This window comes from Procambarus clarkii, chromosome 3 (genome assembly GCF_040958095.1).
Source record: "Procambarus clarkii isolate CNS0578487 chromosome 3, FALCON_Pclarkii_2.0, whole genome shotgun sequence".
In the NCBI taxonomy this organism is placed as follows: Eukaryota; Metazoa; Arthropoda; class Malacostraca; order Decapoda; family Cambaridae; genus Procambarus; species Procambarus clarkii.
In genome coordinates, this window is record NC_091152.1 from 16,630,627 (window position 1) to 16,656,190 (window position 25,564).

The following is a 25,564-nucleotide window of genomic DNA, read 5'->3' on the forward strand; positions in this document are numbered from 1 at the left end:
ACACCACTATCACTGTAACCATCTACACTACACACACCACCACCATCACTGTAACCATCTACACTACACACCACCATCATCACTGTAACCATCTACACTACACACACCATCACTGTAACCATCTACACTACACATACCACCACCATCACTGTAACCATCTACACTACACACACCACCACCATCACTGTAACCATCTACACTACACACACCATCATCACTGTAACCATCTACACTACACACACCACCACCATCACTGTAACCATTTACACTACACACACCACCACCATCACTGTAACCATCTACACTACACACACCACCACCATCACTGTAACCATCTACACTACACACACCACCATCACTGTAACCATCTACACTACACACACCACCATCACTGTAACCGTCTACACTACACACACTCCACCATCACTGTAACCATCTACACTACACACACCATCATCACTGTAACCATCAACACTACACACACCACCATCACTGTAACCATCTACACTACATACACTCCACCATCACTGTAACCATCTACACTACACACACCACCATCACTGTAACCATCTACACTATACACACCACCATCACTGTAACCATCTACACTACACACACCACCATCACTGTAACCATCTACACTACACACACCACCATCATCACTGTAACCATCTACGATACACACACCATCATCACTGTAACCATCTACACTACACACACCACCATCATCACTGTAACCATCTACACTACACACACCACCATCATCACTGTAACCATCTACACTACACACACCACCATCAATGTAACCATCTACACTACACACACCACCACCACTGTAACCATCTACACTACACACACCATCATCACTGTAACCATCTACACTACACACCACCATCACTGTAACCATCTACACTACACACCACCACCATCACTGTAACCATCTACACTACACACACCACCATCATCACTGTAACCATCTACACTACACACCACCATCATCACTGTAACCATCTACACTACACACACCACCATCACTGTAACCATCTACACTACACACACCATCATCACTGTAACTATCTACACTACACACACCACCATCACTGTAACCATCTACACTACACACACCATCATCACTGTAACCATCTACACTACACACACCACCATCACTGTAACCATCTACACTACACACACCATCATCACTGTAACCATCTACACTACACACACCACCATCACTGTAACCATCTACACTACACACACTACCATCTCTGTAACCATCTACACTACACACACCACCATCATCACTGTAACCATCTACACTACACACACCACCATCACTGTAACCATCTACACTACACACACCACCACCATCATTGTAACCATCTACACTTCACATCACCATTACTGTAACCATCTACACTACACACACCACCATCATCACTGGAACCATCTACACTACACACACCACCATCACTGTAACCATCTACGCTACACACACCACCATCATCACTGTAACCATCTACACTACACACACCACCTTCATCACTGTAACCATCTACACTACACACACTACCATCATCACTGTAACCATCTACACTACACACACCACTACCATCACTGTAACCATCTACACTACACACACCACTATCACTGTAACCATCTACACTACACACACCACCACCATCACTGTAACCATCTACACTACACACCACCATCATCACTGTAACCATCTACACTACACACACCATCACTGTAACCATCTACACTACACATACCACCACCATCACTGTAACCATCTACACTACACACACCACCACCATCACTGTAACCATCTACACTACACACACCATCATCACTGTAACCATCTACACTACACACACCACCACCATCACTGTAACCATTTACACTACACACACCACCACCATCACTGTAACCATCTACACTACACACACCACCACCATCACTGTAACCATCTACACTACACACACCACCATCACTGTAACCATCTACACTACACACACCACCATCACTGTAACCGTCTACACTACACACACTCCACCATCACTGTAACCATCTACACTACACACACCATCATCACTGTAACCATCAACACTACACACACCACCATCACTGTAACCATCTACACTACACACACTCCACCATCACTGTAACCATCTACACTACACACACCACCATCACTGTAACCATCTACACTATACACACCACCATCACTGTAACCATCTACACTACACACACCACCATCACTGTAACCATCTACACTACACACACCACCATCATCACTGTAACCATCTACACTACACACACCACCATCACTGTAACCATCTACACTACACACCATCATCACTGTAACCATCTACGATACACACACCATCATCACTGTAACCATCTACACTACACACACCACCATCATCACTGTAACCATCTACACTACACACTCCACCATCATCACTGTAACCATCTACACTACACACACCACCATCATCACTGTAACCATCTACACTACACACACCACCATCAATGTAACCATCTACACTACACACACCACCACCACTGTAACCATCTACACTACACACACCATCATCACTGTAACCATCTACACTACACACCACCATCACTGTAACCATCTACACTACACACCACCACCATCACTGTAACCATCTACACTACACACACCACCATCATCACTGTAACCATCTACACTACACACCACCACCATCACTGTAACCATCTACACTACACACACCACCATCATCACTGTAACCATCTACACTACACACCACCATCATCACTGTAACCATCTACACTACACACACTACCATCACTGTAACCATCTACACTACACACACCATCATCACTGTAACCATCTACACTACACACACCACCATCACTGTAACCATCTACACTACACACACCATCATCACTGTAACCATCTACACTACACACACCACCATCACTGTAACCATCTACTCTACACACTACCATCTCTGTAACCATCTACACTACACACACCACCATCATCACTGTAACCATCTACACTACACACACCACCATCACTGTAACCATCTACACTACACACACCACCACCATCACTGTAACCATCTACACTACACACCACCATCACTGTAACCATCTACACTACACACACCACCATCATCACTGTAACCATCTACACTACACACACTCCACCATCACTGTAACCATCAACACTACACACACCACCTTCATTACTGTAACCATCTACACTACACACCACCATCACCATCACTGTAACCATCTACACTACACACACCACCATCACTGTAACCATCTACAATACACACACCACCACCATCACTGTAACCATCTACACTACACACCACCATCACCATCACAGTAACCATCTACACTACACACACCACCATCACTGTAACCATCTACAATACACACACCACCACCATCACTGTAACCATCTACACTACACACACCACCATCACTGTAACCATCTACAATACACACACCACCACCATCACTGTAACCATCTACACTACACACACACCATCATCACTGTAACCATCTACACTACACACACCATCATCACTGTAACCATCTACACTACACACACAACCTTCATCACTGTAACCATCTTGTTACGGACCCGAGCCCAGCGTCCGAGCACGGAGCAGTGATGTCCACGCCATCTGTGAGCCAGCTCCCGAAACCCCCTCCAAATGGACGACGCCATCTAGTGAGGACGAGATATACTGGCCACAAGGGCTAGTTTCCCGTCCTGATCAGCTCATAACACTGTCGCTGCTGACCTCTGGTGAGGTGACGCTTAGACAGCAACGCCATCTATGGAGTGGATAGGTGGGCGTTTGTGTCTAAGCCTGTAAGTGAGGTGCCCTAGAGTGTCCCTATTACTGATGACGTGTCTGATTACAGAGTCGACCTGGGACTGCTGTAATGAACGTTGGATCAGTCTACCCAAGGCAGCCGTCTTGTCTCCAAGTATTTGCTGCAGCAGCTGTGAACACTGTGGTGTTAGCCTGTCTGTGACGTGGCAACTGAGGGATTGTCGTACCCGGGACTGACTGGTGGAGACGCTTAACCACTGGGGTGTTGTGGCGAGGAGAGTGGTCTGTGGGATCACACGAGGCTCCTGACTAGGGCTCGCTACCCTAGTATCGGTCGTGGAGTGGCCTAACCAGCGTTGCTGATTGTAACCATCTACAGTACACACACCACCATCACAGTAACAGTGACAAGACCAAGGTAAATATTCCTTGGTTTTTGTCATGATCAATATATTAATATTTCCTCTGATATATGGCCAATATTCCTTGGTCCTTATCTCATGATCAATATACCAATATTTCCTCTGATATAGCTGTCATATAGGATTCCTGCTATTATTTGTGAGTGACCTTTGACAGGTGTAAGAGAAGAGGAAGAAGAATTAACTAGTTACCTAGCATCAATGTATGAGTTGAAGACAGTTAATTAAATTACCTATGTGGTCAATAATATTTATTGAATTTTAAGAAATACAGTTCACTTTAACTATTACAGTTTACAGTTTAAATAAATATAAATTAACGTAAAATATTAATTTCATATAAATTAAATTCATATAAATGTCACAGGTCAATTCTCCTCAGGTGGGCTCGGAGCTCCTCACTATCCGGGGTGGGCACGGAGCTCCTCACTATCCGGGGTGGGCACGGAGCTCCTCACTATCCGGGGTGGGCACGGAGCTCCTCACTATCCGGGGTGGGCACGGAGCTCCTCGTGTCCTTCATGGACTCAGTGGTCGAGGTGGATCTCGCTGAGGAGGGCTTCCAATGGAGTGTAAGGGAACCTATTGATTGCTGCCAGTCCTCCGAAGGTCTTAACCAGAGTGTCCGTATCGCTGGTTGTGTTCCGGAATATTTTCACTTCAGTACGGAACTCGAAACAACTGTTTATTAGATCAGTGTTAAGAGGGAGGCCATCCCAGATAAGCACGACGCGGGCTGCGCCACAGGTCACTGCTGCAGTGACAGCCTGTTGACCCAGACACACCATGTCGTCCTCCCCCTGCTTTAAGTGTGCGAAAATATCTTCGATCAGCTTTGTGTTTGTGTCTCCGCCGATGTTTTTCAAGAGGGGTTGAGACTTTTGGATTGCTTCGTGCAGTCCTTCGACGCCATTTTTCCCTAAGGAAAGAGTTAGTTTTATTTTCTGTTTTTGGGTCTTGTTTATCATTTGTAGGAACGTGTCCTTAACTTAGCCGACGCCTCCTAGCACAACGTCAGTGTCCTCGTGTTGCGTCAACACTTCTGTCAACCGGTCAACACAGTTCTTCGTAAACTGTTAAACCTTTTCAGTCCTTATTCTCTCGAACCTGGAGGCGGATTGCCCCCCTCGGCCGTGCTTGGAGGGAGCGTTGTTGTTCTTGTGGTAAAGAACTTTTTCTTCGTGGACACTTACCAGCGCGATCAAAATATCGCTGGCATCAATGATCACATATATGAGATTTCCCTGTGAGTTTTTGGCCTGCTTCCACAGGGGCTCGGTGCATATTTTGTTGCTACACCTATAAATTGTCGACCTAATTTTGAAGGGGGGCTCCATCACACACTCCAGGGGGCCGTCAATCCCAACATTCTCGTTACGAAAATGATTGGTAAAAAACATGGCTACACCATTTTTTTGCGAGAACTCCTTACAATTTTCTAAATACGTTGAAACTTGCCGTAAAGAATCAATAACGGAGTTCCTATTAGCACAATTTTTTATATTTTTGGCCTAAACAATTTCTTGCTTTACGTGTGCCCGGAGTTTGTGTATATTGGTGTTGGGAGGAATGATGTATGTCACAATAGAGTTGGGATAGACAACTACTCCATTGTCCAGCTCTTGCAGCTGCTGCTGGAATTCGAAATAGTCGAAAAATGTCTTGTTTACGATTCCTTGGTTTGTCCTGTTCCGGTTGTGTGCCGCCATCTTGTCTCCTTGCTGACAGCCCTGGCAAGATAAGAAATAATAATACTTGTACTGGTTTACTGAGCACATATTTATGTCTTAGATAGAAATATATTAGTTAAGGATGTAATGGTTATAGATAAAGGTATGGGAAGGGAACTATCAGGGGGAAGGAAGGAATTATCAGGTGTTGAAGATAATACTGAAGGTGTTGAAGGTAATATTGAAGGTGTTGAAGATAATACTGAAGGTGTTGAAGGTAATACTGAAGGTGTTGAAGATAATACTGAAGGTGTTGAAGATAATACTGAAGGTGTTGAAGATAATACTGAAGGTGTTGAAGATAATACTGAAGGTGTTGAAGGTAATACTGAAGGTGTTGAAGATAATACTGAAGGTGTTGAAGGTAATACTGAAGGTGTTGAAGGTAATACTGAAGGTGTTGAAGATAATACTGAAGGTGTTGAAGATAATACTGAAGGTGTTGAAGGTAATACTGAAGGTGTTGAAGATAATACTGAAGGTGTTGAAGATAATACTGAAGGTGTTGAAGGTAATACTGAAGGTGTTGAAGATAATACTGAAGGTGTTGAAGATAATACTGAAGGTGTTGAAGGTAATACTGAAGGTGTTGAAGGTAATACTGAAGGTGTTGAAGGTAATACTGAAGGTGTTGAAGATAATACTGAAGGTGTTGAAGATAATACTGAAGGTGTTGAAGGTAATACTGAAGGTGTTGAAGATAATACTGAAGGTGTTGAAGATAATACTGAAGGTGTTGAAGGTAATACTGAAGGTGTTGAAGATAATACTGAAGGTGTTGACGATAATACTGAGGGTGTTGAAGATAATACTGAAGGTGTTGAAGGTAATACTGAAGGTGTTGAAGGTAATACTGAAGGTGTTGAAGATAATACTGAAGGTGTTGAAGATAATACTGAAGGTGTTGAAGATAATACTGAAGGTGTTGAAGATAATACTGAAGGTGTTGAAGATAATACTGAAAGTGTTGAAGGTAATACTGAAGGTGTTGAAGATAATACTGAAGGTGTTGAAGATAATACTGAAGGTGTTGAAGGTAATACTGAAGGTGTTGAAGGTAATACTGAAGGTGTTGAAGGTAATACTGAAGGTGTTGAAGGTAATACTGAAGGTGTTGAAGGTAATACTCAAGGTGTTGAAGGTAATACTGAAGGTGTTGAAGGTAATATTGAAGGTGTTGAAGATAATACTGAAGGTGTTGAAGATAATACTGAAGGTGTTGAAGATAATACTGAAGGTGTTGAAGATAATACTGAAGGTGTTGAAGATAATGTGTAGTGTAGATGGTTACAGTGATGATGATGGTGTGTGTAGTGTAGATGGTTACAGTGATGATGATGGTGTGTGTAGTGTAGATGGTTACAGTGATGATGGTGTGTGTAGTGTAGATGGTTACAGTGATGATGGTGGTGTGTGTAGTGTAGATGGTTACAGTGATGATGGTGGTGTGTGTAGTGTAGATGGTTACAGTGATGGTGGTGGTGTGTGTAGTGTAGATGGTTACAGTGATGGTGGTGGTGTGTGTAGTGTAGATGGTTACAGTAATGATGATGGTGTGTGTAGTGCAGATGGTTACAGTGATGATGGTGGTGTGTGTAGTGTAGATGGTTACAGTGATGGTGGTGTGTGTGTAGTGTAGATGGTTACAGTGATGGTGGTGTGTAGTGTAGATGGTTACAGTGATGGTGGTGGTGTGTGTAGTGTAGATGGTTACAGTGATGGTGGTGTGTGTAGTGTAGATGGTTACAGTGATGATGGTGGTGTGTGTAGTGTAGATGGTTACAGTGATGGTGGTGTGTGTGTAGTGTAGATGGTTACAGTGATGGTGGTGGTGTGTGTATTGTAGATGGTTACAGTGATGATGGTGGTGTGTGTAGTTTAGATGGTTACAGTGATGATGGTGTGTGTAGTGTAGATGGTTACAGTGATGAAGGTTGTGTGTGTAGTGTAGATGGTTACAATGATGGTGATGTGTGTAGTGTAGATGGTTACAGTGATGATGGTGTGTGTAGTGTAGATGGTTACAGTGATGAAGGTTGTGTGTGTAGTGTAGATGGTTACAGTGATGGTGGTGTGTATAGTGTAGATGGTTACAGTGATGATGGTGTGTGTAGTGTAGGTTACAGTGATGAAGGTGGTGTGTAGTGTAGATGGTTACAGTGATGATGGTGTGTGTAGTGTAGATGGTTACAGTGATGATGGTGTGTGTAGTGTAGGTTACAGTGATGAAGGTGGTGTGTAGTGAAGATGGTTACAGTGATGGTGGTGTGTGTAGTGTAGATGGTTACAGTGATGATGGTGTGTGTAGTGTAGATGGTTACAGTGATGATGATGGTGTGTGTAGTGTAGATGGTTACAGTGATGATGGTGTGTGTAGTGTAGATGGTTACAGTGATGGTGGTGGTGTGTGTAGTGTAGATGGTTACAGTGATGGTGGTGTGTAGTGTAGATGGTTACAGTGATGATGGTGGTGTGTAGTGTAGATGGTTACAGTGATAGTGGTGGTGTGTGTAGTGTAGATGGTTACAGTGATGATGGTGGTGTGTGTAGTGTAGATGGTTACAGTGATGATGGTGGTGTGTGTTGTGTAGATGGTTACAGTGATGATGGTGGTGTGTGTAGTGTAGATGGTTACAGTGATGATGGTGTGTGTAGTGTAGATGGTTACAGTGATGGTGGTGTGTAGTGTAGATGGTTACAGTGATGATGGTGGTGTGTGTAGTGTAGATGATTACAGTGATGGTGCTGTGTGTGTAGTGTAGATGGTTACAGTGATGATGGTGCTGTGTGTAGTGTAGATGGTTACAGTGATGGTGGTGTGTTGTGTAGATGGTTACAGTGATGGTGGTGTGTGTAGTGTAGATAGTTACAGTGATGGTGGTGTGTGTAGTGTAGATGGTTACAGTGATGGTGGTGTGTAGTGTAGATGGTTACAGTGATGATGGTGGTGTGTAGTGTAGATGGTTACAGTGATGGTGGTGTGTGTGTAGTGTAGATGGTTACAGTGATGATGGTGCTGTGTGTAGTGTAGATGGTTACAGTGATGGTGGTGTGTTGTGTAGATGGTTACAGTGATGGTGGTGTGTGTGTAGTGTAGATGGTTACAGTGATGGTGGTGGTGTGTGTAGTGTAGATGGTTACAGTGATGAAGGTGGTGTGTCTAGTGTAGATGGTTACATTGATGGTGGTGGTGTGTGTAGTGTAGATGGTTACAGTGATGATGGTGGTGTGTGTAGTGTAGATGGTTACAGTGATGGTGTTGTGTGTAGTGTAGATGGTTACAGTGATGGTGCTGGTGTGTGTAGTGTAGATGGTTACAGTGATGGTGGTGGTGTGTGTAGTGTAGATGGTTACAGTGATGATGGTGGTGTGTGTAGTGTAGATGGTTACAGTGATGAAGGTGGTGTGTCTAGTGTAGATGGTTACATTGATGGTGGTGGTGTGTGTAGTGTAGATGGTTACAGTGATGAAGGTGGTGTGTGTAGTGTAGATGGTTACAGCGATGGTGGTGTGTGTAGTGTAGATGGTTACAGTGATGGTGGTGGTGTGTGTAGTGTAGATGGTTACAGTGATGATGGTGGTGTGTGTAGTGTAGATGGTTACAGTGATGGTGGTGCTGTGTGTAGTGTAGATGGTTACAGTGATGGTGGTGGTGTGTGTAGTGTAGATGGTTACAGCGATGGTGGTGTGTGTAGTGTAGATGGTTACAGTGATGGTGGTGGTGTGTGTAGTGTAGATGGTTACAGTATTGATGGTGTGTGTAGTGTAGATGGTTACAGTGATGGTGTGTGTAGTGTAGATGGTTACAGTGATGGTGGTGGTGTGTGTAGTGTAGATGGTTACAGTGATGGTGGTGGTGTGTGTAGTGTAGATGGTTACAGTGATGGTGGTGGTGTGTGTAGTGTAGATGGTTACAGTGATGGTGGTGGTGTGTGTAGTGTAGATGGTTACAGTGATGGTGGTGGTGTGTGTAGTGTAGATGGTTACAGTGATGATGGTGGTGTGTGTAGTGTAGATGGTTACAGTGATGGTGGTGGTGTGTGTAGTGTAGATGGTTACAGTGATGATGGTGGTGTGTGTAGTGCAGATGGTTACAGTGATGATGGTGGTGTGTGTAGTGTAGATGGTTACAGTGATGATGGTGTGTGTGTGTAGTGTAGATGGTTACAGTAATGATGGTGTGTGTAGTGTAGATGGTTACAGTGATGGTGTGTGTAGTGTAGATGGTTACAGTGATGGTGGTGGTGTGTGCAGTGTAGATGGTTACAGTGATGATGGTGTGTGTAGTGTAGATGGTTACAGTGATGATGGTGTGTGTGTGTAATGTAGATGGTTACAGTGATGATGGTGGTGTGTGTAGTGTAGATGGTTACAGTGATGATGGTGTGTGTGTGTAGTGTAGATGGTTACAGTGATGATGGTGGTGTGTGTAGTGTAGATGGTTACAGTGATGGTGGTGTGTGTAGTGTAGATGGTTACAGTGATGGTGGTGTGTGTAGTGTAGATGGTTACAGTGATGATTGTGTGTGTAGTGTAGATGGTTACAGTGATGGTGGTGTGTGTAGTGTAGATGGTTACAGTGATGAAGGTGGTGTGTGTAGTGTAGATGGTTACAGTGATGGTGGTGTGTGTAGTGTAGATGGTTACAGTGATGATGGTGGTGTGTGTAGTGTAGATGGTTACAGTGATGGTGGTGTGTGTAGTGTAGATGGTTACAGTGATGGTGGTTGTGTGTGTATTGTAGATGGTTACAGTGATGATGGTGGTGTGTGTAGTGTAGATGGTTACAGTGATGGTGGCGGTGTGTGTAGTGTAGATGGTTACAGTGATGGTGGTGGTGTGTGTAGTGTAGATGGTTACAGTGATGGTGGTGGTGTGTGTAGTGTAGATGGTTACAGTGATGGTGCTGTGTGTAGTGTAGATGGTTACAGTGATGGTGGTGGTGTGTGTAGTGTAGATGGTTACAGTGATGGTGCTGTGTGTAGTGTAGATGGTTACAGTGATGATGGCGGTGTGTGTAGTGTAGATTATTACAGTGATGATGGTGTGTGTAGTGTAGATGGTTACAGTGATGATGGCGGTGTGTGTAGTGTAGATTATTACAGTGATGATGGTGTGTGTAGTGTAGATGGTTACAGTGATGATGGCGGTGTGTGTAGTGTAGATTATTACAGTGATGATGGTGTGTGTAGTGTAGATGGTTACAGTGATGATGGCGGTGTGTGTAGTGTAGATGGTTACAGTGATGATGGCGGTGTGTGTAGTGTAGATGGTTACAGTGATGATGGCGGTGTGTGTAGTGTAGATGGTTACAGTGATGATGATGGTATGTGTAGTGTAGATGGTTACAGTGATATTAAAAGTAGTCAGTAGTTCTCATCATGTATTGTGCCTGAAAGAACACAACACATTAACCTCAGAGGAGAGAGTAAATAGAGGGGGGTGGCACATGATCACGGTATACAAGATACTGAAGGAAATAGAACCATTAAACTGTGAGAAAATTAAACAAGAGAACAGTTGTAAAAGCTGGAAACGCCAATGAGTCGATGATACTGAAAGAAGAAGTTGTAGAAGCCACCTCCACCCAGAACTCTAAGAGCAGGTTCGACAACATCTTGTATCGTGAGATTACTTTATTTACGATGCAATTATCGCCTTGACTTTGTTACGGAAGAGAGACACTACTTGTCAGTCTTCACTACCACTACACAACCACTCTTACCCACCGACAACCACAATCACTATTAATCAACAATCACAACCACTACCACCACCACGTCCACCACTACCACCGCCACCACCACTACCACCGCCACCACCACCACCACCGCCACGTCCACCACTACCACCGCCACCACCACCACCACCACCACGTCCACCACTACCACCGCCACCACCACCACCACCGCCACGTCCACCACTACCACCGCCACCACTACCACCACCACCACGTTCACCACTACCACCGCCACCACCACCACCACCACCACGTCCACCACTACCACCGCTACCACCACTACCACCGCCACTACCACCATCACCACCACTACCACCACCACCACCACCACCACCACCACGTCCACCACTACCACCATCACCACCACTACCACCACCACGTCCACCACTACCACCGCCACCACCACTACCACCGCCACTACCACCATCACCACCACCACCACCACTACCACCGCCACCACCATTACCACCGCCACTACCACCACCACCACCACCACCACCACCACAACCACTACCACCACCACCACCACCACCACCACCACCACTACCACCACCACCACCGCCACCACCACCAGCACCACCACCACCACCACTACCACCACCACCACCGCCACCACCACCAGCACCACCACCACCACCACCACTACCACCACTACGTCCACCACTACCACCGCCACCACCACTACCACCACCACCACCACCACCACCACCACCACCACTACCACCACCACGTCCACCACGTTCACCACTACCACCGCCACCACCACTACCACCGCCACTACCACCATCACCACCACCACCACCACCACGTTCACCACTACCACCGCCACCACCACTACCACCGCCACTACCACCATCACCACCACTACCACCACCACCACCACCACCACCACCACCACCACAACCACCACCACTACCACCACCACGTCCACCACTACCACCGCCACCACCACTACCACCACCACCACCACCACCACCACCAGCACCACCACCACCACCACTACCACCACCACCACCACCACCACCACCACCACTACCACCACCACCACTACCACCACCACGTCCACCACTACCACCGCCACCACCACTACCACCGCCACCACCACCACCACCACCACCACCACCACCACTACCACCACAATCACCACAACCACCACCACCACCATCACCACACGCCTGACAGCTGGGTGGACTTCGGATTCGTATTCCTGAGATTCCGGGTTCGATCCCCGGCGGAGGCAGAGACAAATGGGCAAAATGTTTCTTTCACCCTGATGCCCCTGTTACCTAGCAGTAAATAGGTACCTGGGAGTTAGACAGCTCCTACGGGCTGCTTCCTGGGGGTGGAGGCCTGGTCGAGGACTGGGCCGTGGGGACGCTAAGCCCCGAAATCATCTCAAGATAACCTCAAGATGGTGGAGGACCGGGCCGCGGGGACGCTAAGCCCCGAAATCATCTCAAGATAACCTCAACATAGATACTAGAGAAACTTTCGCGGTTATTTGTGCAATTAAAACACATATTGAAGACACTCACGGTGACAGTCAGTTCTAACTTTATCTAATTCCTTGGAAATCGAGTCGCATTCCACCATTTCTTGGCTGCCGTCAACCTGGCTGAGAACGCCAGTGATTGACGGTCAACCGGTCCTCTGTCAGTCTGCCTGTCGCAATTCGTCGTCTCAAGTCAACAGAGGCTCTTTTGTGTTTCGGAGCTGCTCATTTCCTGAAGACTTGTGTAGGGTCATGCATGGTTTTGCTTGCATGGGGGTGTGCATGGTCCCACCTGCTGGACAGATTGTCCCACCTGCTGGACAGATTGTCCCACCTGCTGGGCAGATTGTCCCACCTGCTGGACAGATTGTCCCACCTGCTGGACAGATTGTCCCACCTGCTGGACAGATTGTCCCACCTGCTGGACAGATTGTTCCACCTGCTGGACAGATTGTCCCACCTGCTGGACAGATTGTCCCACCTGCTGGACAGATTGCCCCACCTGCTGGACAGATTGTCCCACCTGCTGGACAGATTGTCCCACCTGCTGGACAGATTGTCCCACCTGCTGGACAGATTGTCCCACCTGCTGGACAGATTGTCCCACCTGCTGGACAGATTGTCCCACCTGCTGGACAGATTGTCCCACCTGCTGGACAGATTGCCCCACCTGCTGGACAGATTGTCCCACCTGCTGGACAGATTGTCCCACCTGCTGGACAGATTGTCCCACCTGCTGGACAGATTGTCCCACCTGCTGGACAGATTGTCCCACCTGCTGAACAGATTGTCCCACCTGCTGGACAGATTGTCCCACCTGCTGGACAGATTGTCCCACCTGCTGGACAGATTGTCCCACCTGCTGGACAGATTGCCCCACCTGCTGGACAGATTGCCCCACCTGCTGGACAGATTGTCCCACCTGCTGGACAGATTGCCCCACCTGCTGGACAGATTGTCCCACCTGCTGGACAGATTGTCCCACCTGCTGGACAGATTGTCCCACCTGCTGGACAGATTGTCCCACCTGCTGGACAGATTGTCCCACCTGCTGGACAGATTGTCCCACCTGCTGGACAGTCTGGACAAAGGGACACACGTGTTGGAGAGAGAGAGAGAGAGAGAGAGAGAGAGAGAGAGAGAGAGAGAGAGAGAGAGAGAGAGAGAGAGAGAGAGAGAGAGAGACAGAGAGAGAACATTGGGAATATAGATAAACAAAATATTGAATAGTGAGTATATGACATATTAGGCTGTGGCAGAGTGTAGTAAAGTATAGCAGTAAATAATGGTCTATAATAGTGTAGCAGCGTGAAATAAAGTCTTAAAATAGGCTGCAACAACGTGTATTAACGTATAGCAAAATACAGTAAGGTGCAGGAGAATGCAATAGGCTTCAACAACAAGTAAGAGGGTGTATAAGAGTGTAGCAATATGTTCCAGGGGGGGAGTGTACAAGATAATGAAAGGGTGTTGCAGAGTACGAGAGCCTGTGGCAACACACTAGCAGGTGCAACAGGTGTGGGAGAGTTGAGGATTTACGAGCACAAGCAAGCTGCGACGACGCTCCTATCAGAAGACCAGGTGGGATGCCTGGGCACTCTACCTCCATTAGCATACCTCGAACCTGTCCCTGATGCGAAACACTCGCCGTGCGACATCCCTTCATGCCCCGGTCACCCGATGCCAGATGCATTAGTTCACGCGGTTCATGCCCCATGATGCCCCGAAGTGCGGGGCAAGATAACAGCAGCAGTCAGGCATGTAATAGAGGGTAAGAGGAGCGGCGTTTTATATTGCGGTCCAACACAGCGAGTGACAACAGAGCCGGGGTATGAAGCAAGACCTATTTCCGCACATGATGTGTACAGTGGCTGCACACTGCATTGCACATGCTTCCCACCCCCTTAGTCTCTCGTCAACTCGTCCGTTGCTAAGCAAGGAACGGACCAATGCTCCTCCGGAATCAATATAGCTGCTGTTTACCGACCTATTTCTCACAATATTTTCAGTCCTGTTTACATATTTGCTGATGACCAGTAGGTCGTCATGGGACGATAAACAGTGGTAAGGAGTATGTCAACACTTTCACCCACTCATCCACACTCCACAAAAGCACTTTTGTCATAAAGAAAGCATCGAGCAAGCGTCGTGAAGCCTACAACACCTACATACAAATACACAAACTGCATAGATGAGGCTCCACGCCAACACTTGTCAACATGACGTTGACTGAAGAGTGAGATGGTACCACTCATGCTTCAGATGTCTAAAGACTTCACTCATGCTTCAGATGTCGTCTAAAGACTTCACTGATGCTTCAGATGTTGTCTAAAGACTCCACTGATGCTTCAGATGTCGTCTAAAGACTTCACTGATGCTTCAGATGTCGTCTAAAGACTTCACTCATGCTTCAGATGTCGTCTAAAGACTCCACTGATGCTTCAGATGTCGTCTAAAGCAACCCGTCCTCAAACCAAGTCCATTCCATCCAGCGGTCGACCCCAAAGATGCATACAGCAATTTTAACATGCTGTTCATATTAGCATATTGTGCATATATAGGCATAGGTTAGGTTAAGTGTTTAGGTTCTGTTGGCGATTATTTGTATTTGTAGTACGTGGGTGAAGCATTTACAGCGTTGTGGTTCGAACAGAGGACGTGAGCGAAGTACTTGTTCCGGAAATATTCGAACGTCATCAGTTGTGAGTCGTGTGTTAAGCGTTTTTCAATCATAAACAGCTGGGGTTTGGCGGGTGGATGGAATGGACTTTGGGTTTTTGTTTGGAGGACGGGCTGAAAGCTATCGGCCACAGCGTACGAGTACGGGAGCTTCAGTGAAATTAAAAAATTCATGTTTCTGCCACTTGCAAAGACAAAAGAACATCAACGTTGGCTTGTGAGATCAGTTGTGCTTTCTCAGACGATTCTACGGGCTGATGTAGCAACGTGTATTCTTGTATTTAAATGATCTAAAATCACATCTTTAAAACTAAAAATATAAAGTTACTTTCAGATTCTTGGTTTCAGGAAAAGTTTGGAGTGAAGCTGGAGGCAAATCTGTACAAAGCTACGTCGATCCTTCGGTAATAATATTAATAATATAACAAACATCAAAACGTAAGAAAAAGTACTGTTGAAGCTTCAAAGTTTAACTTTTGTATTACTGAATATACCAAAATAGCATACTAGCTAAAAGAATGGAAAATTAACTAATGAACGAAGCCTATCCTTTCCGGGTCATCCTAGGCCTAATATACGCTATTTTAGGCCTAATATACGCTATCTTAGGCTTAATATACGCTATCTTAGGCCTAATATAGATGTACTATACTAATCCTAGGAATGTTGAAGCTATGTTTTTTTTATTATTTTCCGTTTCCTCTAAAAAATTAATATTACAAAACGTGAATACTGTTAACCATATCAGTTCCATACAAGAGGACACAAGAGGTGGGACCATACGAGGGGACACAAGATGTGGGACCATACGAGGGGACACAAGAGGTGGGACCATACGAGGGGACTCAAGAGGTGGGACCATACGAGAGGACACAAGAGGTGGGACCATACGAGGGGACACAAGAGGTGGGACCATACGAGGAGACACAAGAGGTGGGACCATACGAGGGGACACAAGAGGTGGGACCATACGAGGGGACACAAGAGGTGGGACCATACGAGGGGACACAAGAGCTGGGACCATACGAGGGGACACAAGAGGTGGGACCATACGAGGGGACTCAAGAGGTGGGACCATACGAGGGGACACAAGAGGTGGGACCATACGAGGGGACACAAGAGGTGGGACCATACGAGGGGACACAAGAGGTGGGACCATACGAGGGGACACAAGAGGTGGGACCATACGAGGGGACACAAGAGGTGGGACCATACGAGGGGACACAAGAGGTGGGACCATACGAGGGGACACAAGAGGTGGGACCATACGAGGGGACACAAGAGGTGGGACCATACGAGGGGACACAAGAGGTGGGACCATACGAGGGGACACAAGAGGTGGGACCATACGAGGGGACACAAGAGGTGGGACCATACGAGGGGACACAAGAGGTGGGACCATACGAGGGGACACAAGAGCTGGGACCATACAAGAGGACACAAGAGCTGGGACCATACGAGAGGACACAAGAGGTGGGACCATACGAGAGGACACAAGAGGTGGGACCATACGAGAGGACACAAGAGCTGGGACCATACAAGAGGACACAAGAGCTGGGACCATACAAGAGGACACAAGAGCTGGGACCATACAAGAGGACACAAGAGCTGGGACCATACAAGAGGACACAAGAGCTGGGACCATACAAGAGGACACAAGAGCTGGGACCATACAAGAGGACACAAGAGCTGGGACCATACAAGAGGACACAAGAGCTGGGACCATACAAGAGGACACAAGAGCTGGGACCATACAAGAGGACACCAATGAAATTTCAAAACCCAAATTAATCAGCTGTCAAAAAAATCGCATGAGAGCCACTAAATATAATTCCATATATGAATAAAAATTCATAAACACATCAGATCCCCCAAGGCATCACCGGCCAAAAGGCGGGGCCCAAGAGCCAGAGACTGATCCCAGCAAAGAGTACATGGTCCGCGTTTGAATGGAAAGAACTATTTAGTCATGAACACGATTGTATGGTTCAAACACCGATGCCCCATAGAGGCATTAGGCTCAGCTTAAATAGCGAGTCGCTATTCTCACACACGCACTCCTGCCCAGTAGATCAAAACACCTCACTCAACAACACACTAAACTCAAATTCACAATCAAAGCACCACTCAAAATATCTCATGAGAACATGATTCAAAAATGAGAATGACACGAGCACTATAATATGTAAACACAACCCCAATGGCTTGCTTGAAGCAGTCACAAGATGCTAGGCTAAGCCTTATAACTAGCAAATTGTGGCTCCTATCATCTGATAAGGTCTGCCCAACCACTCCTAGTCCGTAAATCTTATATATTTTTTTATGTTGGTTGATAAATTATAGTCGTTGGAATATATATACATGATGTGTTATATGCATTTTATGAGCGCAAAGGAATTTTATAAGTTTGTTTGGATCTCAATTGTGGGATTTGCTTCGCCCACTGAGCGTAGCTGAGGCTTTTTATAGCATTTTTTAGTGTCCTTGTGTTATGTTTTTGTTTAGTACTGTACGTGTTGTCTTATTATTAGCCCCCCCCCCCCCGAGGGGGGCAGGGGAGGGGGGTCCAGAAGTACACGGATAATGGTATCTTGATAATTCCGTGACGCATAAACAAAGTAATTCTCATTCACCAAACCCCATTAGCAACGAACATCATCGATTACAGCGAGACAGAAGAGGCCCACTGATAAAAAAGATAAGGGATGATCGGCTGCCGTCCGCTCCCTTGGCACTTGATCTGTCGGCGCCTCTGGACACGCACTGACGTCCCACACACCTTTGCCTCCTTAGATTTGGTGGCGTGCGTGCACGCGCGTGTGTGTGTGGCTTGCTCCGCTGTATATGAATGAAGAGCCCCGCCTCCAAATAGCAGCCACTTTGTGCCGTGCATGTTTGGGTGGCAGTGGTCAAACCAGCTGCCTACGCCGCCTTCAACTCTCAATATGATTGAATGGCAACTAACGCCTTGAGGATGGCACCCCCCACCCACACACACACACGGATCCATCTATCTTCCCAACCCCCTTTCCTTCCCCAATCATTAACAAATTAGTTCCACAATCTCAATTCTAGGCAGGAAGTCCCATGGAGGAAGAAGCGCTCCCCACGTACATAAAGTTTGGGGCGTGTGTAAGTGCATAATATACCCCGGGGGAGGTGTATAGAAGGCAGCGGGAAGTGTTTACGGTGGTGTGGGGGGCGCGAGGGGTGGGTGTAGCGTACCCTGGGCATAGTACCCTCAGTAAGTGTCGCGCTGCTGCCCCGGTGTGTAGTGCTCTTGAGGCCGCTCTCGCTCGCGTGCCCCCCGCTCTCGCGTGCCCAAGTGTTCAGCGTACACTTGAACAGGAGTGTAGCAAGTTGACCTTCTGACGGAGGGAGTGTTGATGTGTGTGTGAGGTGTACATTGCCTCACGCGCCTGCTCCTCTTCTACACTATTACCGGCTCGCTCCAGGTTAGATTACCTACAATTATATAGTATTTTTATATAGTTTGCGTATAATGCCGATTGCCCTATGGTAGTTTGGCCGGACTGAACTATGGTAGCTTTCATTACGGCTGAAATATATGGTTATTAGAGCGTTACATAGTAATAACCCCAATTACGACAAATATAAGAGAGAAAAAAGGCTGAATTTACGAAAGAGATGATACAAGAAAAGTGGAAATGTGTTGGAGGCTTAGTTAGGCTGTTGCCTCAGCCTAGCGAGATACGAGGCTTCCCGCAGGTGGGCACCAGAGGCATGACAGTATTGTGAAGTACAGTGTGTGAAGCTGATGAACGCTCAACACGTACACTGAGCGAGTTTAACAGCGTGGTCTTGTCTGAATGTTAACTACCTGACTGGTACCCCTACTGCGTCAGTTCGATGATCTGCGACTTCTCGAAAACACTATATTATATATTATCTATTGATTTTTCTGGGATTGATAATTATTGGCTGATAACTGTGTGTTGACCACAAATGAAAATTAGGGAATTAATTGATTGGAAATTGGGCTTCCTAGGTAGGTCAGTGGAAGAAGTTTTGCTTCACAAAAGTTGGGTCAGTGGTTCGAGTCAACTAGTGCTTTAGGGAATGAAATATATTAAGGAATTTTGTGTTCTAGTCATGAATGCATTACTGTGGGTGTTCTAACCTCTCCAGCGCCCCATAGAATGTGTCGGTGTCAAAAATAAATATGAAAAACTGCCAAGAAAGAATAAATCAAATGACCCCTTGAGTGCTCCTCTTTATAATTAACTGTTTCGAGCCCAGATAAATGATTTATTCGATAATTTGTAGCAATTTTAAGGTAACTTATATTATGGCGGTGGGCGTCATATTTTGAGTTTCTGTTCAAAGATGTGTCGTATTTCTTCCCCAGCTTTAGACTGATCTAAGTGTACCAGTATCACGCTAAACCAATTTAGCCTAGTTCAAAAACACTTAGAAAACCATCTAATATATAGCCACATTCTACGCACCAAACACTCTAATTTACACAAAATCTAGCAAACTAAATAGCCTGACTTAGGCTAATCTGTTTGCTAAAACCTAGATAATCTAAAATCCTGATCTAGTTCTAATTCTATAAATCAGATATTAAATTAGCAAACTAAACCATCAATTCGCGTGTCACACCTGACTTGCTCAAAGGGTGGAGGCAAGTGTTAAATCATTATTTACACAACCCCCACACACTACATATCTGTGTTACGGGCTATTCATGCCCGTGCCACCTCTTGGGTAACTTAATCTGTATCAATTTTACATATCTGTTCATACAGATAAGCACAGATACGTGCATAGCATATCTGTGCAATTTCTCCTAACGTCTAGAAATGATCGTACTAACGTGCCCTTATCCTAACCAACCAGAGGACCCAAAACAGAAAACGGGACAGTATTTCTAGTACGAAATTTGTTGGCCTTAGGTGGACTATACGTCAAAATATGACGTTCTATTAGGAGGACGGAGCGATCTACTGCGATGATGTGTTCATGTCCGCCGTCACACAAATCACTTGGTTCCGGGTTCGATTCCCGACCTGGGGGGAGAGACGATTGGGCACGCTTGCAGCTGTCTTGTATAGCTTTCAGACCCCTGGAGTTACCTTAGTGGACTGATATGGTTTTGTACCACTGTAACTGCCACTGTAGTTACCGTAACGGTCACTGTAGTTACTGTAACAGCCACTGTAGTTACTGTAACAGCCACTGTAGTTACTGTAACAGCCACTGTAGTTACTGTAACGGTCACTGTAGTTACTGTAACAGCCACTGTAGTTACTGTAACAGCCACTGTAGTTACTGTAACAGCCACTGTAGTTACTGTAACAGCCACTGTAGTTGCTGTAACAGCCACTGTAGTTACTGTAACGGCCACTGTAGTTACTGTAACGGCCACTGTAGTTACTGTAACAGCCACTGTAGTTACTGTAACAGCCACTGTAGTTACTGTAACGGCCACTGTAGTTACTGTAACAGCCACTGTAGTTACTGTAACGGCCACTGTAGTTACTGTAACGGCCACTGTAGTTACTGTAACGGCCACTGTAGTTACTGTAACAGCCACTGTAGTTACTGTAACAGCCACTGTAGTTACTGTAACGGCCACTGTAGTTACTGTAACGGCCACTGTAGTTACTGTAACGGTCACTGTAGTTACTGTAACGGTCACTGTAGTTACTGTAACGGCCACTTTAGTTACTGTAACGGCCACTGTAGTTACTGTAACGGCCACTGTAGTTACTGTAACGGTCACTGTAGTTACTGTAACGGTCACTGTAGTTACTGTAACGGTCACTGTAGTTACTGTAACGGTCACTGTAGTTACTGTAACGGTCACTGTAGTTACTGTAACGGTCACTGTAGTTACTGTAACGGCCACTGTAGTTACTGTAACGGCCACTGTAGTTACTGTAACGGCCACTGTAGTTACTGTAACACTGTAGTTACTGTAACGGCCACTGTAGTTACTGTAACACTGTAGTTACTGTAACAGCCACTGTAGTTACTGTAACAGCCACTGTAGTTGCTGTAACAGCCACTGTAGTTACTGTAACGGCCACTGTAGTTACTGTAACACTGTAGTTACTGTAACACTGTAGTTACTGTAACAGCCACTGTAGTTGCTGTAACAGCCACTGTAGTTGCTGTAACAGCCACTGTAGTTACTGTAACAGCCACTGTAGTTGCTGTAACAGCCACTGTAGTTACTGTAACACTGTAGTTACTGTAACACTGTAGTTACTGTAACGGCCACTGTAGTTACTGTAACATCCATCTACTGAGTCATGAACTACATCTATCTACCATGCCTATCTACCATATTATTCAAACAACTTCCCTTTCTACTGTAGAACTACCGAGTCAAACTACTGTATAACTACAACACTGCTCTATAAATACAACAGTCAGCAACACTGCTGTATAACTACATCACTGCTCTATAAATACAACAGTCAGCAACACTGCTGTATAACTACAGCAGTCGGTATAACTGTCTACTGTATATCTACTACAGTTAGTGACTGTTGGGGAATTATAGCGGATATTAACTAAGGTATAATTAATTAATAAGTGGAGAGTAATTTCCTTTCAAATTAGCTCTTGAGGGTCGTTATAATCTGTGGTGAGTGAGGGCTCTGTGAGGGCTCTGTGAGTGAGGCTCTGTGAGGGCTCTGAGTGCTCTGTGAGTGAGGCTCTGTGAGTGAGGCTCTGTGAGTGAGGCTCTGTGAGTGAGGGCTCTGTGAGTGAGGGCTCTGTGAGTGAGGCTCTGTGAGGGCTCTGTGAGTGAGGCTCTGTGAGTGAGGGCTCTGTGATTGAGGCTTTGTGAGTGAGGGCTCTGTGAGTGAGGCTCTGTGAGTGAGGCTCTGTGAGTGAGGGCTCTGTGAGTGAGGGCTCTGTGAGTGAGGGCTCTGTGAGGGCTCTGTGAGGGCTCTGTGAGTGAGGGCTCTGTGAGGGCTCTGTGAGTGAGGGCTCTGTGAGTGAGGCTCTGTGAGTGAGGCTCTGTGAGTGAGGGCTCTGTGAGTGAGGCTCTGAGTGAGGGCTCTGTGTGAGGGCTCTGTGAGGGGCTCTGTGAGGGCTCTGTGAGGGCTCTGTGAGTGAGGGTTCTGTGAGTGAGGGCTCTGTGAGTGTGGGGCTCTGTGAGGGCTCTGTGAGTGAGGGCTCTGTGAGTGTGGGGCTCTGTGAGGGCTCTGTGAGTGTGGGGCTCTGTGAGTGTGGGGCTCTGTGAGTGAGGGCTCTGTGAGTGTGGGGCTCTGTGAGTGAGGGCTCTGTGAGTGTGGGGCTCTGTGTGTGAGGGCTCTGTGTGTGAGGGCTCTGTGTGTGAGGGCTCTGTGAGTGTGTGGGGCTCTGTGAGTGTGTGGGGCTCTGTGAGTGTGAGGGGCTCTGTGAGTGTGAGGGCTCTGTGAGTGTGTGGGGCTCTGTGAGTGTGTGGGGCTCTGTGAGTGTGAGGGGCTCTGTGAGTGTGAGGGGCTTTGTGAGTGTGAGGGGCTTTGTGAGTGTGAGGGGCTTTGTGAGTGTGAGGGGCTCTGTGAGTGTGAGGGGCTCTGTGAGTGTGAGGGGCTCTGTGAGTGTGAGGGGCTCTGTGAGTGTGAGGGGCTCTGTGAGTGTGAGGGGCTCTGTGAGTGTGAGGGGCTCTGTGAGTGTGAGGGGCTCTGTGAGTGTGGGGGGCTCTGTGAGTGTGGGGGGCTCTGTGAGTGTGGGGGGCTCTGTGAGTGTGGGGGGCTCTGTGAGTGTGGGGGGCTCTGTGAGTGTGGGGGGCTCTGTGAGTGTGGGGGGCTCTGTGAGTGTGGGGGGCTCTGTGAGTGTGGGGGGCTCTGTGAGTGTGTGGGGCTTTGTGAGTGTGAGGGGCTCTGTGAGTGTGTGGGGGGGTGTTGAGTGTCACAGTGTGTGTGGGGTGTTGAGTGCATCAGTGTGTGTGGGGGGGTGTTGAGTGCATCAGTGTGTGTGGGGGGGGGGGTGTTGAGTGCATCAGTGTGTGTCGGGGGTGTTGAGTGCATCAGTGTGTGTGGGGGGGTGTTGAGTGCATCAGTGTGTGTCGGGGGTGTTGAGTGCATCAGTGTGTGTGGGGGGGGGGGTGTTGAGTGCATCAGTGTGTGTGGGGGGGGTGTTGAGTGCATCTGTGTGTGTGGGGGGGTGTTGAGTGCATCAGTGTGTGTCGGGGGTGTTGAGTGCATCAGTGTGTGTGGGGGGGTGTTGAGTGCATCAGTGTGTGTGTGGGGGGGGGGTGTTGAGTGCATCAGTGTGTGTGTGGAGGGTGTTGAGTGCATCAGTGTGTGTCGGGGGTGTTGAGTGCATCAGTGTGTGTGGGGGGGTGTTGAGTGCATCAGTGTGTGTCGGGGGTGTTGAGTGCATCAGTGTGTGTGTAGGGGGGGGTGTTGAGTGCATCAGTGTGTGTCGGGGGTGTTGAGTGCATCAGTGTGTGTGTAGGGGGGGGGGGTGTTGAGTGTGTAGGGGGGGGGTGTTGAGTGCATCAGTGTGTGTGTAGGGGGGGGGGGTGTTGAGTGTGTGTCGGGGGTGTTGAGTGTGTGGGGGGGGGTGTTGAGTGTGTGTGGGGGGGTGTTGAGTGCCTCACTGGGTGCACATTTTATGCCCTAACGGGAGAATGTTGAGTGATTGGTATCAATGTTTATTGCTGTTTTATCGCTTGTTTGTGTTTGTTTGTTTGTTTACATGCGTCACTCCGTGCCCCAGTACACTCACCTATTTGTGCCTACAGGATCAAGCTCTAGTTCCTGGTCCCGGCTTATCTAGCGGTTGTCTAATGCAATGACTCCTGGCCTATTCCCCTATCACATTTTCTTTAAGTCATGCCTAACCTAACCATTAGGTCAGCTCCTTTAGGTCATTCCATTTACTCACTCCCCTTAAGCTAATAGTAAATTGTCTAACATCTCTATGACACGTCTGAGTCTCAAGCTTCTATCAGTGTCCCCTTGTTTTATTGATATCGTAAACAATTCCCATGTTTCCACCTTGTTAAGCTATTTAAGTATTTTATACGCCAGTATCATGTCCCCGCCCATCTCTCTCCTCCTTTCTTGTGTCGTCAGGTTTAGTCCTTTCAGTCTGTCTTCGTATCTCATTCCTCGCAGCTCTGGGACGAGTCGCGTTGGATACTTCTGCTCCTTTTCAAGCTTCCTTAGATAGGGGGGCTTCACGATGGGGCGGCATATTCTAAGATTGGCTTCACCTTGGCAGTTTAAGCCAAACAAATCCCCAGGGCCGGATGAAGTGTTTGCCAGGGTGCTTAAAGAATGCAAAGAGGAGCTTTGCGAGCCACTGTCTACCATATTTAATAAATCAATAGAGTCAGGCAGAGTGCCAGAGTCATGGAAGGTAGCTAATGTGGTACCAATTTTTAAGAAAGGAGATATATCACTTGCGTCAAACTATCGGCCAATTAGCCTAACGTCTAATGTGGGAAAGTTACTTGAATCAATAATTGCAAATACAATTCGTCTTCATCTTGAGAAACATAATAAATGAGTCGCAACATGGTTTTACAAATGGCCGTTCACGTTTAACATAAGAACATAAGAACATAAGAACAAAGGTAACTGCAGAAATTTGTAGGGAAATTAATTCGGAGGACGACTCACTATCACTTCAAGTTGATCTAGATAGGGTTTTGAAATGGTCAAAGGATTGGCAGATGC

At 46.8% G+C, this 25,564-nt stretch overlaps 2 protein-coding genes across 3 annotated transcripts in view; both read left to right on the forward strand.

The window, feature by feature from the left end:
* Nucleotides 1–13,517: 13,517 nt before the first annotated feature.
* Nucleotides 13,518–15,598, forward strand: LOC138368513 (postacrosomal sheath WW domain-binding protein-like). Its single transcript, XM_069331042.1, has 2 exons — nucleotides 13,518–14,314; nucleotides 15,526–15,598. The coding sequence occupies exons 1-2, from the start codon at nucleotides 13,518–13,520 to the stop codon at nucleotides 15,596–15,598; spliced, it is 870 nt and encodes a 289-aa protein (XP_069187143.1).
* A 3,551-nt stretch (nucleotides 15,599–19,149) lies between these two features.
* The window catches only part of LOC123760877 (inter-alpha-trypsin inhibitor heavy chain H3), a 199,927-nt gene continuing 193,512 nt past the window's right edge, over nucleotides 19,150–25,564 (forward strand). For both annotated transcript variants that reach the window (XM_069329458.1, XM_069329465.1), the window contains exon 1: nucleotides 19,150–19,369. The gene's annotated coding sequence lies outside the window, so the exon portion shown is untranslated. The remainder of the gene's footprint in view (nucleotides 19,370–25,564) is intronic.

Excerpts from the sequence above, each read along its gene's own strand:
- LOC138368513 (XM_069331042.1), top strand. The coding sequence starts at position 13,518 with ATGGTCCCACCTGCTGGACAGATTGTCCCACCTGCTGGACAGATTGTC. Across the intron at positions 14,315-15,525 it reads ATTGTCCCACCTGCTGGACA|ATGTCGTCTAAAGACTTCAC; the intron begins GTCTGGACAAAG and ends CTCATGCTTCAG.